The following is a 15,390-nucleotide window of genomic DNA, read 5'->3' as shown; positions in this document are numbered from 1 at the left end:
TATTTTCATGCTGTAATGTGGAATCCCAAAACCTTCACTGTTTCAGCTAATGAAACAGGATAGGCAGGCAGAAAGACATTTATTGGACTCTCCAGAATCATTGGCTTTCATGGTTAAAGGACACACTTTATCAAACATTGTCAGTTCTGTTGTGCAGAGTATAGTGGTAATTTCCATGCTGGTCGACTTCATCCTGCATGTTCTATGTCTTGCACAGTCACATGCCTTTCAAACTCAACTTGGCAGAAGCATTTGGCAACTGTCATTTCCATTGCCATCTTCCATGCTACCTTCATCATGAGTGTAGCCTCAGGAACAATTGGGTTACTCCTGCTCATTTTGGTTTGCCTCCTGGTTTCTCTTTCTTTGCAAGTTCTTTTATATTGATTTATTTTCAATTTCATGCTTCTTTACTATGTTTACTGATCCATAGTTTGTAAACATCCTTCAGATTTGTTAGTTCTGTCCTAACTGTATTCCACTTCTTAATTGAGGGCTTCTTTCCCTCCCATCAGTTAATTTCACCCTGTTACGTAAACTTGGAGTTTTTAAAAGTTATAAACAGTTTATGAGTATTGGTTAATGCTGTTCATCTTTGGCCAATCCTAGTACAATGATTTACTTCATTGTCCTACTTATCTATTCATAGGGACATTACTCCAACCAGTTCTAGTTGAAGTCCATCACGTCTGAGCAGCTACATGTATACATGTGCCAACATTGCAAAAATTGCCTTCATGTTCTAGGAACGTTCAAACCAGCCTATTCTTTTTATTTTCACTTTTGTTTCCAGCAAGTGCAAGTGTGGTTCCTGTTAAAGTACAGATTTGATACGGCCCAGGGAATCCCTTGTGAATTCAACCTGTAAGCCTCTCGTGGTTTGTCCCGAAGATCGTACCTTTAATAGTCTGAAATTAAGAAAAAGACTCTTACAGACAGTTTAGTTTAATTTTGATCATTCCCTTCGTTTACTAATAGCATCACTGTTACAACATAACACTGATACCTATAAGCCAGGCTAACTGGATTCTAATAATCTAGGAGAGTAGATCATCAGCTCTTCAAGAGCCCTGGCAGTCTACGCCATCATACTATCTCAAACAGACCATCTTTATACACCACTTTACAAAGGCTGTACTGTCACAAACACAAAAAATTAACAAAAGCGCTGCATGTTCTGAACTAGACAGATTATAGTAAAGGACAATAATTTGGGAGAGAAGTTAATTGATACCGAGTTTTCGTTTCGAGGTCAGAATCAAACATTGTTATCAATATCACAAAGGAACAGCCGTGAATGTTATCACTCGGTGTCTTGTTTATACAGATTCATGGATGTTAAGGCAAATGTTCTTAATTATCTTACCCTCCCTGCCTGTCTATTTTCTAGTGTGCAGTAAATGTGTTTGATAATTTAAAATTACATTTTAGTCTAAATGTTTAAGGATGTATTTTAAGGCTATAAACTTTGTCGTTTCCATAACTTATTAATTCAGTAATTTAGCCACTGGCATCCTCAGTTAGAACAGCTACCTCGCTTCCTCCTTGGCTGACTACTTCCTTTGTTAATAAATAAGTATCATTAATAAGTGAATTGAGTCTCTTATCTTTACCTTTGTCCATTTGTGTCTATCTCCAGATTCAGCTCATATGTTTTAGATCTAGATAAATTTGCTTTTAACCTGTTTTTTTAAAAATTAAATCCTTCCTGAAGTAAAAGAAAATGGCTGGCTGTTCTGAAATGTGAACAGCAATTTTGCACATCACCTCAAATTTTCATTTGATCCGTACCATTCATTCTTCCCGTGGATGTATATTTCCACTCCTCGTTCTGAATATTATGTTCCATTTTAAAACAGTAATTAGCTGTTTTAGAATTGTGTTGGAGATGGGAATTTGAGCAAAAACACCGAATCTGAAATAGGACCATTGCAGGTTTACGGAGGATGTAGGCCTCTGGCACCTAGTTATGACTCCTGTTCTATGCCATTGATTTTTAAGTATTGGGAAATCCCAGCATACATCCACTCTTCAACTGTCTAAATTCTAGGTTTTATTTAGGGCTTCCACTGCCCTAGCCAAGTCCATTCTATGTTTTGTGCAGATGGAATTTTTGACATCAATTCTAAATTTTGCTTCTTCAAATTAAATCCTTGTTGTCCTTTTTGGAGTAATGCAGCAGGTCCACCTTTTACTCTCATTTTTCTGTGTTTGGGCTTTGTGAAACAGTCCAAGTGACATTCATTCAAAGATTAAAAAGCTCAACTTTACCCTCCTCCCCACCTGTTTTAGGAATTAGTCCTGTATGTGTTTTTCTGTTTGAAAGGTTGACTTTGTGCCTTCGTGAGATAGTATCTTGAAATTATCAAAAGCATATTTCATGTGACCATACTTTTCATTTCTAATGTTTTGGTTCTTGTGTGTAACTGATCTGTTAAATATGATGAACGTCCCTCATATTTTCTCGAATGGTTTTTAAATATTTAGACTCCACTGCTGACCGCTGTGCAAACTCCTTATAGAACTCCGAAAAGTGTACGGAGAGGGCCAGCTCCAACAGAAGGGGATAGAATCCTGGGCACACCAGACTACCTGGCTCCTGAATTGCTCTTGAGAATGCCACATGGTAAGAGAAATCACCATTGTAGCAAAGTGATGAGGATAATTCATATTGAGAAAATGCTAAAAATACGATGTCGTTTCATCAGTATTTGTAGAGAAAAGGTTGTTTAAAGTTTCAGGCAGATATTCTTCCTTAGAGTCAATATGTTACTAAATCCTTCACTTGGTGGAAAAGGAGGGAGAGATAAACAGGTAGTACATTTATTTGAGAGCAAGTTATTTGATTGACTGACTGAACTGCAAATAATTATTAAAAAGCAGGAATGTGCTAAATGCTGTGAAAGATAATCTCAGGCAATGAAAGAATGTTAGAAAGATGAATTGTGAAAATAGCCAATGGTGAAAGGCAAGGCAAATATAAAAAGGAAACCAGTGAGAAAGTTACAGGAAATAAAAACGCTTAAAGTAAAACCTGAAAATACACAGCAGATGTATTTTAAATCTGCAACAAATTTGCTCCTTCCTTACTACCTGATTTCATGCAGTAAATGCAGTACTAATATACAACCAATGAATATCTCAATACATAAATACTTCACCCTAAGCAGCTGGTGTTTGTAGGCACAACAAAACTCCAAAAGGATTTAAAAAAAAATCTTTGTGGTGTGAGGCCCCTTGGAGAATGTGCTAGAGGATGCCAGAATTTCTCTTGGGATTCTGTATGTGATTTTGAAATTGCTGTGGCAGTCCAGATGTGGTGCTGAATTTTGCTTTGAAGCAACTTTGTGTATTAAGTTTATTTTATTTTTCTGGGCATTACTGTTTTCACTCTTATGTGAGGAAAGGAGGGACCTTGTTCTAGAAGTGCTTTGCTGACTGGTGAGATTGGAGTCAATTCATTTTTCTCCTGTCATCTTGTCCATTTGGGGATGCATTTGACCACCATTTCTAAATTGTTGTCTTTTCCTCCATTACAAAGTGACTGTGATTGGTTTCAATGAGCTGTCAAAAGTGGAGAATAGTGGAGAGGACGAATTGACATTGCACAAGGTGTACTATTGTGTTACAAATAGCAGTTTTCAATTTGCAGGCAAAAATTATTTTAACTTGTTTGAAATTTTTAGCAGGTACTAAAAAGGGAATTTTGTTGATGCAGCTCATCAGCCTACAAACCCATACATTTTATCAATCACTGCTTAAGGTTTTGCCTTGGTTGCAATATAGATTGAGGGTGTAAAGTTGGCTTTAGTAAATTATTCAAGGACTGAATGTTTTTTGCAAGTACATTTTAGCATTTTCTGTCGGATCATTTTTTTTGGTTCAAAATGTAATGTTTATGCAGCATTATGGATAATGTGGTGGAGTGCCACTTGTGGAAAATGTTCAAGGTTACAGTTTTTCCAAAATTTTCAAAATCATTATTTACCCCATTCTAGGGAATCACCCCTCTTAGGAACTTACTCAGCTCTCTTTGTGGAACGACTACAAAAATTACATATTTGCGACATCTTTTGATATTATTGCAAAGTTAGGTAGAGTGGTTGTAGATTGGGAGACAGAAGTTAGAATTTGATGTGTGTAAAATTTGAGAAAGCGTTGTGTGGTCCCTTTTTAAAAGGTGATGCTTTCTCTGTGATTTGCAATTTAAAATGCAAGTACATAGCCTGAATTGAAACATTTGTATCGAAAAGCCTTCTAGTTAGGCCAAGCAGCAGTTTTTACCAAGACAGCAGGCTTTTGAATTTAGTCAATCAATTTGAACCAGGCTCTTGGATAACAGAAAAACCTATTAAATTTAAATCTGATGGTTTTGCCAACATAGGACCAATCCTGTTGTAAGAAATATTGATACGTCATTAAGAGTGTAAAAGAAGAGGGCAGCTGGATAGACACCCCAAATCTAACTGCCATCCGCTGGAGCTAACAGCCCTCAGCTCTTGGGAGAGAAGTTGGCTCTCACATTTATCCATATCGTAGAGAAAGCAGCATCTAAATAATAACGATACCAACGACTGAGAAGGCATTCCTGACAGAAGAATCAACGGAGAAGGCACAGAACATTCCAGAAGGCATGTAACCTGGCTGTAATTTCAAAGGTCTAAATGCTATTTTTATTGTGAGTGGGACTTGCATTTATTGGAACAGAATCTTGTTTTATTTGGGAATAGTTAGTAGTAAGAAAGGATTTATTCAATTTGTTAATAGTTTAGTTAATTTGTTCACAGTTAGAGTTGGATAAATAAATTGTTATTTGTTGATTTTAAAGTGAGTGTCAGGGATTTGTTTTTATTTAACTGCTAGAAGCTGCTGTAAAGCAGGTTCCACCACTTCTCACTTGTTTACAGATGATAGGGTGAGGCGCTCCTCTTTGAATGTTTCGTTTTTAGTTTCTAGAGGGGGTCAACCTCTGCTTTATAGCAATATGTTCTAGATAGTGATGATTCTAAAGGGAAAGAAAAATAGTCAATATGGTGTGTGATTTGGAGGGGAATTTGAAATGGTATTCACCTGCATCTGCTGCTCTTGTACTCCTTGAGATGGCAGAGGCCTCTGATGTGGTAGTTGCTGTCAAAAGTGCCTGGGTGAGTTGCTGTGGTGCATCTTGGAAATGGTGCACCCTCCATTAATGTATATTTGTAGTGGAATGAATGTTAATGGACGAAGTGTCAATCAAACAGGCTCCTTTGCCCTCGATGTGCTGAGCTGCTTGTGTTGTTGCAGGTGCACCCATCTAGGCAAATCAAGAGTATTCCATCACACTCCTGACTCTACCTTGTGGATAAATGGGGCTAGGAATGGGGAACGCTACTACATGCCACGATATTTCAAGCCTCTGACCTACTCTTGCAGCCACAGTATTTTTATGTCTGGTTCAGTTTAGTTTCTGGTGCGTGGTAATCCCTCAGGATGTTGATTGTGGGGAATTCAGTGATGATGCTATTGAAAGTTAGAGATGGACTTTGCCTGGTGGTTGTGTGGCATGAATGTTACTTGCCATTTACAAATCCAAGCCTGGTTGTTGTCCATATCTTGCTGCATGTGGACACAGACTGCTTCAGTATTGAGGAGTAATAAATGGTCCTGAACATTGTGCCGAAGTCACAACTTAGAGGATCTCCTGCAGTGATGATTGATTTCCAATAGTAAAAATCACCTTTCTTCTAGACAAGGCATGAGTCCCACCAGTCAAGTGCTTTTGCCGCCCCACTCCCCCCTCCCCCCACATTGATGCTGGACTTCTTAATGCCATACTTTGTCAAATGTTGCCTTTGATGTCAAGGGCAGTAATCTCACTTAACCTTATCCATACAGGAGGATGTATTCTACACATAGAGCTAATCTCCTAGTCTGGTTATACAGGTTGTTCTGCTATAACGTGTGTTTCATTTAAGGGGTTTGCTGTAATGCGATTGATGAATTGGGAGCATTGTTTCTAAAGTGCAAACTTTTATAACGTGTCGGCTGTAAAGCAATTACATTGCCAACATATTAAATGTCATTTCTATAGCACGATTTTTCTATAATGCGAAGTTGCACAAGAATGCAACCATTGCCTTATGGATGAACTACCTGCATTGCACTGCAAACATTCCTACCCTGAGCATACTGCCCTGATTTTTGCAGACTTGTAAAGAATTAATTAATAAACATCAGTAACACAGCAATGGTTGAATAAGCCAAATTATATTATACACTTCCTTTAGTACCACATAAATATGTTTCTGTTGATGATTGCCATCTGTTTATGTAATAGCAACCGCTGAACTTGTAATCTCATCATCTAGAAGTGAAAGGGCAGTGATTGTATGGAGACACAGCCACCAAGTTCCCCTCCAAACCACACCGTTTTGACTCAGATATATATTAACATTCCTTCACTGTTACTGGATACAAAACCTGGACTTTTGATCCAAACTGCACTGTGGGTGCACTAGCTGGACTGGTTTTCTAGTTTGAGATGGTGCTCTGTTTGTAAAATGCCCTTTCTGATGCCAACTGACCTGATGCATTATTCCAGCATTTCTAGATTTATTCCTTTCTTGGCTCTGTTTATATGTAGTTTTTAATTGTATTCAATGTGTTTTTCTTTCTGCTACTATGCTGTAGGTCCTGCTGTGGATTGGTGGGCACTTGGTGTGTGCTTGTTTGAATTTCTGACTGGCATTCCCCCTTTCAATGATGAAACATCACAACAGGTCTTTCAGAATATCTTGAACAGAGGTAAGCTCTTTTTGTGCTTCAGAAGTAACAACTTAGTTTGTAATGTAATAACCAGCAATCTAATCCAAATGTTTGTCTTCATATTCAAAATTTGGTATTTTCAATAGACAGTCTTTTGTATGCATATCAATCAGCTTAAAATAAAAAATTCGTGAAAGCATTTTCAACTTGTGCAGAGTGAGTGAATCACAAATGGTCTTTGCTTGTGCCTGTTTCCATTTCTCCTGGGTTAAGACCACCACTGTCGGAGTAGCTGTGTCATAAAAGTTAGCAAGTATGTTCATTCCTATAAAGAAAAAGATCATCCTGACTTTCACAATCTTGGGGCATTCCAAAGATCTGTAATGACAATAGCATCTTTTAACAAATTAAAACATCTGTTGCACTTCAGAAAAGCATTCTAAATTAAAATAAGATACCGAGACACACGGGCATAAAATAACCAAAATCCTGATCCAAGAAGTAGATATTAAGGGTTCTTAAAGAAATTCCACATGGTGGAGAGGTATATGGAGGGAATATTGAGGGCAGGGCCAAGGCAACTGCAGTCACAGCTATCATTGGTGGGACAATTAAAATGTGTGATGTCCAAAAGGCTGGAATGAAAGAAATGCTGATATGTCAGTGTTGTAGGGCTGGAGGAGATTACGGAAGTTGGGGCTATGGGTATGGCAGTATTTGGAAAATCAGGAATAGAATTTCAATGATTTTAATGTTGTTTAACCTGAAACTAGCTTAAGTCAGTGATCACCAGAATGATGGGTGCAAGCTTTGGAGCACATTGGGATACAACTACTGAGATTTGGACCATCTCAAGTTTACCAAGGATAGAATGTGGGAGAGCAGCCATCAATGCATTCAAACAGTCAGACAGTAACCAAGGCGCAGTTGAAGGTGTCAACAGTAGAAGAGCTGAGATGGGTAATATGGCGGTGGAAAAAGGCAGACCTAGTGTGGATGGTTGAAAGGTCATCTGGATTCAAATGATACCTAAGTTGTGAATAGACTGGTTCAATTTCTCTGTTGCCATGATAAGGGAGTGGAGTTTGTAGAGGAGACCGAAGACTATGGCTTACTAAAGAACTTTTATTCATTCAGTACTGGATGTTGAATAAAAAAGTTTGACAGTCTAAAGAGCAAATGGGTCAAAAGAAGTAGTGATGTTGAGCTATCTATCATCTGTGTGCAAATTGCCGACAGTTTTCATTGATCTCGCTGAGGGGCAACATGCAAATGAGAAATAGGTGTCCAAAATGCACTAAGTACACTGAAATTGGTGGAGATAGTGCTATTCATGGCAATTCATCACAACAATCAGAATAATAAAAGTAGAACAAGGTGGGTGCTGTCACCCCCAAATGGATGTCAGTGGAGATGTGTTGGTGAAGGAAGATATGATCTGGCATGTTTGTGCCAAGGTCGACAGGGAGGAGGGAAAAAAACAGTTTGCCTTGGTCAGCCACAGAAGATGTTATTAGTGGTTTTAGGAGCAGTTTTGATCTGGTAGAGGCCAGCGAACTATGATTGAAGTGTCGTCACTGTTGTGATGCAGGAAACATGGTTGCCAATTTGCAAACGGGCAAGATCCTTTCCACAACAGGATAATGATGACCAGATAATCTGCTCTGATAATATTGATCAAGACAAGGCTGTCCCTGCTGGTGTAGTACTAGTGTCCTTGTCACTGGACTAAGAGTTCGGGGTTCTAGTCTCACCTGCATTAGAGGCATGTGAAAACATCCCTGCACAGGTTAATTATAAAATATTTGTCCCTGCTATGCCTTGAATAGTGAGATCTTTACTATCCATCAAAGAGGGCAGATGGAATTTTGATTTAGGGTCTTCAATAGTGTAGCACAACATGAATATTGCAACGAGAGAGAGTTTATCCTTGATTTGGTACTAAAATCTTTTGGACTTGAATCCATAATTTTGATTCCAAGGCAAGAGTGACACTACTGAATTGTATGTCAAAGTGTTGTTGCTTTCAGCAGACTCAGACTGGGTTCTCATTCTTGATCATTGCCCAGATTGCTGCTGGAAAACGTGCCTTTCTGGATGGCTGATCAGAATAGGTTTGGCTCTGCTGCCTTACTCTAAATCTTTATATGTGGTTCTGAGATTTCGTTAGCCCCTACTTGGCCAATTTACAAGAATATTTGAAGTATTCACCTTCACAAGAGCACGAGGGAAAAGAAGTGCACACACATTCCAAGCTGACAATGTGCGTGAAGCCTGCTTTAGACTTTTTAACATATGCCAATGTAAAGTGCCTGTTACATCCAGTAAAACCAGATCTGTGCAATCCAACCAGTAGCAAAGAGTACATTTTGTATCTTACCTGAGTGGACAAGAGCAGTCCTGCTCCTTTTGAATTTGTTCATTAAAACCATAGAAAGTATAGGCCACCTCTTCTCTTCTCCAGAGTTGATTTTCTTTCCCTATATCACTCCACTGAGGAATGTTGTTTATGATGCAGCCACCTATAATTTATAGAATTCTTGTCATTGAGCTGCTTGGAGATGCTCAGGAGGTGTCCATAGTTTGCCATCTCCGACCCAACATTAGGTACTTCTGAGCCTTAACAAGTGAGTTGCAGGGCATAGTGGAGTCTCTGCTCTTAAGTTCAGTTGGATCTTTAACATCTGCCACTACCACTGGAACAGGCAGATGGGCCCTCTGGGTAAACTAAATTTAAAGGGCAGTACCTGTCTTTGTCAAGTGTTGGTCTCAAATTTGTGTTTCAAATGTAGAGTAGTCATCAAACTGACTATTTAAATAAATAGCAAAGCTTCTTGAAAATTTGAAATCTAAATAGAATATGCTCAATACTCTGCAAGATAGACAGCATTTATGCAAAAGACAACCAAATGAGTATTTCAGGCCAGAAGCCTTTTATTAGGACTGCTGAGTTTAGGGTGTGACTATTTGAAGTGAGAGGACATACAACTATTGGTCTGTTGCCACTAGCATTACCCTTTCTTGAGTAATATTTGTTCACCTGAATAGTTGTTAATCTGCAAACTTGTGGTCCAAAACTCCACTGCCTGTATCTCAAGTCAGACCAAGTTTTGATCTCCTGCCCCTCTACGCTCACTGACTGCTAAAACAAGATCCATCATCAATGCTCGATTTTAAAATTCCAACCCTTGTTTTCATGTCCATCCATGGCCCCTCCCTTTCATGTCAACACTCCTTCTGTAGCCTTACAACTCTTGACATGCCTGTGTTCCTTTATTTCTGGACTGTTGTGTGTTGTTGATTTTTAAGTTGCAGTATCCGCTGATAGCCATACATTTAGCTTCCCGAATACCTTCCTGAAATGTCTCCATCTTTATTTCTTCCTATTAAACATTCTATGTAAAGTCTGTGCTTTTCTACCCTCAATCTCCTGTGTCAGTGGTAAATCCTGTTTGTTAATGCTGATCTGAGTGGACAAGAGCAGTCTTGCTCCTTTTGAATTTGTTCATTAAAACCATAGAAAGTATAGGCCACCTCTTCTCTTCTCCAGAGTTGAGGTGTTTTACTACATTTAAAAAATGCTATCTAAATATATGTTGATTTTTCACAAGTAAATTTCTATTTGTAGATATACCTTGGCCAGAAGGTGAAGAAGAATTATCTAAAAATGCCCATAGTGCAATTGAAATTCTACTGACAATTGAATGTTTCAAGAGAGCTGGATTGAAAGGTTTGGGAACTAGTTGCAAATAGTTGCACTCTAAACAATCTTTGGTGAAATTGCCAATATTTCATATTTAAAGGATACAGTGTCAAATGAGGTATATATAATGAGGGGAAATGGTCAAAATTTTGCTATCAAAAAAAGGTGAATAATCCATGCCTTTTTTGGAGGTGTAAATGGTCCAGCGACGTGAGGTGAGATTCTAATGTACAGTTAAATGATAATATCCAAATGTCTGAATTACAGCACTCCATTTTAGCTATACAGAAGCTTTGTACTGAATTCATTTAGTTTGATTTTTACTGTATTTGTATGGTAAAGTTACACTAAACTAGTCTTGGCTTCACAAACATAGTTACCCTTTATTGAGGTGACAATTGTTAATTACTAACAATCAATCTTTCTAGCACTGCAAATTAGTCCTTAAAGTGTGGAGCATCATTATAGAAAAATCTGGCCCAATCACTCTTAAATTTAGAAGTTGCATGTGCAAGTTCAAAAGGAGAAAAAAAGTTGAATAGTTTAGACATCCCATTTGTATGGGAATGGTAGACAGCGATCAAACAAATCTACTATTTTTACAGTAGAACTATACAATTTGTAAAATGTGCATGTTGCGTTTTTTAAATTCTAATAGTGTCTTTGCATATTTTTATTAATCAATTTTGGCAAGATTAATAAAAGGTGATTGCTTATCCAGTCCTTTTCAAAAGTGAGGGAATTTTGTGTTTTTTTTCCACATTTGTATTTACTATTTTCACTGTCCCGCAGAATAAAGGGTAATGCCTGTAACTGAGCTTTCCACAAGTACATTTGATCAGGTTCTGGACCCACTTGAATTCACAAGTATAAAACCCATATCGGTAGTAAATATTGTCTGCTGGGACCAGTAAGCTTGTAGCTGTATTTGTACTATGGTGTCGCTGATCTGCAAATTCTGCATAAAGATAATGTTATTTAATGTCTTGTTTATCAAGATTTGTTTAAGTATAGGGCAGCACGGTGGCACAGTGGTTAGCACTGCTGCCTCACAGCGCCAGAGACCCGGGTTCAATTCCCGCCTCAGGCGACTGTGTGTGTGGAGTTTGCACATTCTCCCCCTGTCTGCGTGGGTTTCCTCCCACAATCCAAAAATGTGCAGGTTAGGTGAGTTGGACATGCTAAATTGCCCGTAGTGTTAAGTGAAGGGGTAAATGTAAGGGAATGGGTCTGGGTGGGTTATGCTTCAGCGGGTTGGTGTGGACTTGTTGGGCCGAAGGGCCTGTTTCCACACTCTAAGTAACCTAATCAAATCAAAGTGAAAAGAAAGTACTTGATTTTCTTCCGCCTGTTACTCAACATCTTCTCTGAATTCTGATAACGGGCATTTCATCTCTAAGAAAAAGAGCAACTGTTTGGTTTTATTGTTTCAGAGCTCAAGAAGCATCCCCTCTTCCAGGAAGTGGATTGGGACAATCTGCAGAATTGCTCTATGCCCTTTGTACCACAGCCAGATGATGAAACGGATACAACATATTTTGAAGCCAGAAATAATGCTCAACACCTCGTAATTTCAGGGTTCAGTTTGTAGCACCTGCAGCGTGCTGAACCTGAATACTGTAAGAAATGAAAGGAAAATATGCTAATTTATATTTAGTAGAAACATTGGATTCATTACTGTTGAATATGTATGTACAATGTCTGGTGCCAGTCAATACTATCTTTCATTAATTCTTTCATTAATATGCAATACTGCCATCTTGATTTCCAGCTGTAAATTATGTTGCTGAATGGAGACTTATCACTACTACTTTTGCATAAAAAGGAGAGACCTCAATGGAAGATTGTGATCTCTAAGTTGCTTCTGTTCCATCTTGTCCAGATCGTATTAGTGCACTTCAAGGCTATCCTCAACTGCCTGCAATCATCGAATGATTCCAGAGAAACAGGGTTGAAAACTTCAATTGAATTAGCTAGTAGAACATTTAAAGCACCTTAGGAGCTGTAATGGATGACATTAGTAACTTAACACACTTTGCCAATTTTTGTTTCTCAAGCATAATATCTGGGACATGGCTTGTCCCTCAAACACTTGACAGCTAAGACTAATCTTTGACTGGAGCATGCAGTCAACTCACATTATAGCAATATTGAAGTTCTGAAAAGATGCATTTTGGGCAAGTCAGTCAAGCAGTAGATTGCCTGAATTACTTTAACTCTTTTAAACAAGAGATGATCAGAAGTCAGCTTCAAGTGTTTGGGACTGCCATTACTGCACTTTACAAACACGATTTGAGGATTTCATGAACTGCCTTGTTTGCTTACTTGTAATAATTCTAGAATTTAATGTGGCCATTTTTAAAAAACTGCAACAGATCGCCTAAAAATGGTTTCATGCTCGCACCTTTTTTGTTTCACTGCTGTAATTTTCATTCCTTAATAGTATTCAGTGAAATGTCTAGATTTTCATGGCGGTACATTTGTTACAAGCCAAGCATCCTACATGTTCTCCTTAAACTGATAACTCAGTTCTCTCAATTAAATGCACTTTATTTTTACAATTACCAGTCAAGTTGGTCAAAAATAGTACTTTTTAAAAAAATTACTGGTTTAAAATGTAGCCTTATTATATATTTTTGAATTGCTCATTTCGGTGTCTCCATTGAAATAGAAATTTGTCACTATTATTTCCTAATTATATATCCATACAAGTTGCTACTGAGATGTTACAAAGGATATAGTTAAATGCCTCATGCTTCAGATAGCTTTAGGGCTCATGATTTCAAAGCTACAAATTTCTACTCTGTGTAATTACTGCTTTGTTTAGTATGGCAAATATTTTTTGCCCGAAGTTCTTTGCTGGTGTCACTCATCAAAAGTAATCATAAATGTGTATTCCTGAATGTTTTTTTTATAAATTGAGAATTTCCAGATCATCCACTATCTTAAAATGACTCAGTTTTTTCTTAACTTGTATACCTGAATATCAATGAAGATTTATAAACAGGCTACCTGTATAACTTGTGTGTGCAGTACAATTAGTGACTTGAATAAAAATCTTTCATTTATGGATTATTGGGTTTTTATAGCAGTAAGCTTTTGACCTTAGTGATTTTAATGTAGTTAGTGATTGTGGGTGAAATGTAAATTTCTGTATGCTGTGTAATTAATTCTGTTTGACATTTTGGAAAAGATTTGTAGTTCAGGTTGTGGATCATGTTGTAAATTTGCTCGCTGAACTGGTAGATTTGTTCTCAGAAGGTCTGTCACCATGCGAGGTCACATCACTAGAGAGCCTCCAGTGAAGTGTTGGTGTTCTATCCCGCTTACTATTTATCTGTCTGTTTGTTGTGCTCAGTGATAACATTTCCAGTTTTGTTTCTGAGAGGTTGGTAAATAGGGTCCAAATCTGTATGTATGTTAATAGAGTTCTGGTTTGAATGCCAGGCTTCTAGAAATTCCTTGGCATATTTGTTTTGCCTGTCCCAAGATGGAGATATTGTCCCTGTCGACCTGGTGTCCTTCGTCTGTGTAAATCTGTTAATTCTGCTTTAGAGCATTTAACAATCAAACTAAATGAAGTGAGATGTATTGTCCTTGAAGGATAGCTGTGAAAAATATTAAATACTTGAGATCAATAACTGAGTTAGTTCATTATAACTTCTGATTCTTCATGCCTCTGTAAGACATGCTACAGAACTTCTATAATATTGATAAATTGATACTATAAAATGCAATCTGTTGTATTGTGATTTAGGAAAGTATTCACTAATTCTTCAAAGGACTAAATTATCTCAATTATTTATTCAGATATCTGAAGAGACCGGGAAAGCTGGGATTATTTCTTTAGCACAGAAGTTAGAATGAAATGTAATAGAGATGCTTAGTTTATTTGGAGTTTTATTACAAGGATTAATTGATAACTCAAGTAGCACAAGTACGATAACTTTGAGTTTACAATTGTCTTCCCAAATTTAAAAAACAGTATTTCATAGACTCTGACATTTACAACACAGAAGGAAGGCGTTTGGCCCATTGTGTCTATGCTGATTGATAAAGATCAGACTGCACTAATCTGGTTTTCCAACTTTTTGTCCAGAATCCTGAGGTCTATTGGTGACACAAGTAATATTTAAACACAGCTTAGGATGGTACAAACATTTCTGACTCGGCCAACATTTTAGGCAGCAGGACCTGAGTGGGGGACAAAAATCTCACCGACGCTCTAATATTAAAGATGAACAGAAAGTGCTGCCTTGTCCACTCTATAAGACACCTCTATCAGGTCACCTCTTAACCTTCATTGCTCCAAGACCAGAACAAAAAATCTGACAGGCATCAGAATGGAAACTTAATATCAAATCAAATTATTATCGGGGGATGATGATTCACCCCAGCCACTGCAGTGCCTATTCTGCTGGCAGACTTCAGTACATTCTAGAGGCTACCATATATAAATTATTCTGGGGCCCTTGATCTCTTGCCTCCCTCAACAGCTTGGGACATGTTTCATCTGAGCTAGGAGATTTTTCACTTTTATAGCTGCTGTCCCCTCGGGCACATTTTTCTCTCTCGACATTCATTAATTCCTTCTAACATTTCACAGTCCTCCACCTTGATGTCTATTACCTGCATCATCCTTTTCCATTTTGAAGACAGAAAAAGTATTTTAGGTATTTCAAGGAGGTGGATTTGAGGCTAAAAGAATCAAAGGATAGAGGAGAAAAGCAGGAACAAGATATTAAGTTGGATGATCAGTCGTGTACATAATGAATGGCAGAGCAGGCTTAAAGGGCCAATAACATACTCCAATACCCAAATGGCTCCTACTTATTCTTCTGCTCTTTATTTCAACTCGCTGTTCCACGTCATACCTCATTGCTTGTGTTAGTAGCTTTTTAAAGGCAGAATTTCAATGATATAACTACTTGTACTTTAGTGGC

At 37.9% G+C, this 15,390-nt stretch overlaps 1 protein-coding gene across 4 annotated transcripts in view; it reads left to right on the top strand.

The window, feature by feature from the left end:
* The window catches only part of mastl (microtubule associated serine/threonine kinase-like), a 44,352-nt gene extending 30,837 nt beyond the window's left edge, over nt 1-13,515 (top strand). For all 4 annotated transcript variants that reach the window (XM_072576010.1, XM_072576008.1, XM_072576011.1 and 1 more), the window contains 4 exons: nt 2,488-2,626; nt 6,670-6,783; nt 10,373-10,474; nt 11,881-13,515. In XM_072576010.1, the coding sequence (XP_072432111.1) occupies nt 2,488-2,626; nt 6,670-6,783; nt 10,373-10,474; nt 11,881-12,038 (513 nt within the window). In that variant the 3' untranslated portion in view covers nt 12,039-13,515. The remainder of the gene's footprint in view (nt 1-2,487; nt 2,627-6,669; nt 6,784-10,372; nt 10,475-11,880) is intronic.
* Nucleotides 13,516-15,390: the final 1,875 nt, after the last annotated feature.

This window comes from Chiloscyllium punctatum, chromosome 8 (assembly GCF_047496795.1).
Source record: "Chiloscyllium punctatum isolate Juve2018m chromosome 8, sChiPun1.3, whole genome shotgun sequence".
NCBI lineage: Eukaryota > Metazoa > Chordata > Chondrichthyes > Orectolobiformes > Hemiscylliidae > Chiloscyllium > Chiloscyllium punctatum.
Note: the sequence above shows the minus strand (reverse complement) of the source record. Positions and strands in the feature narration are given on the sequence as shown.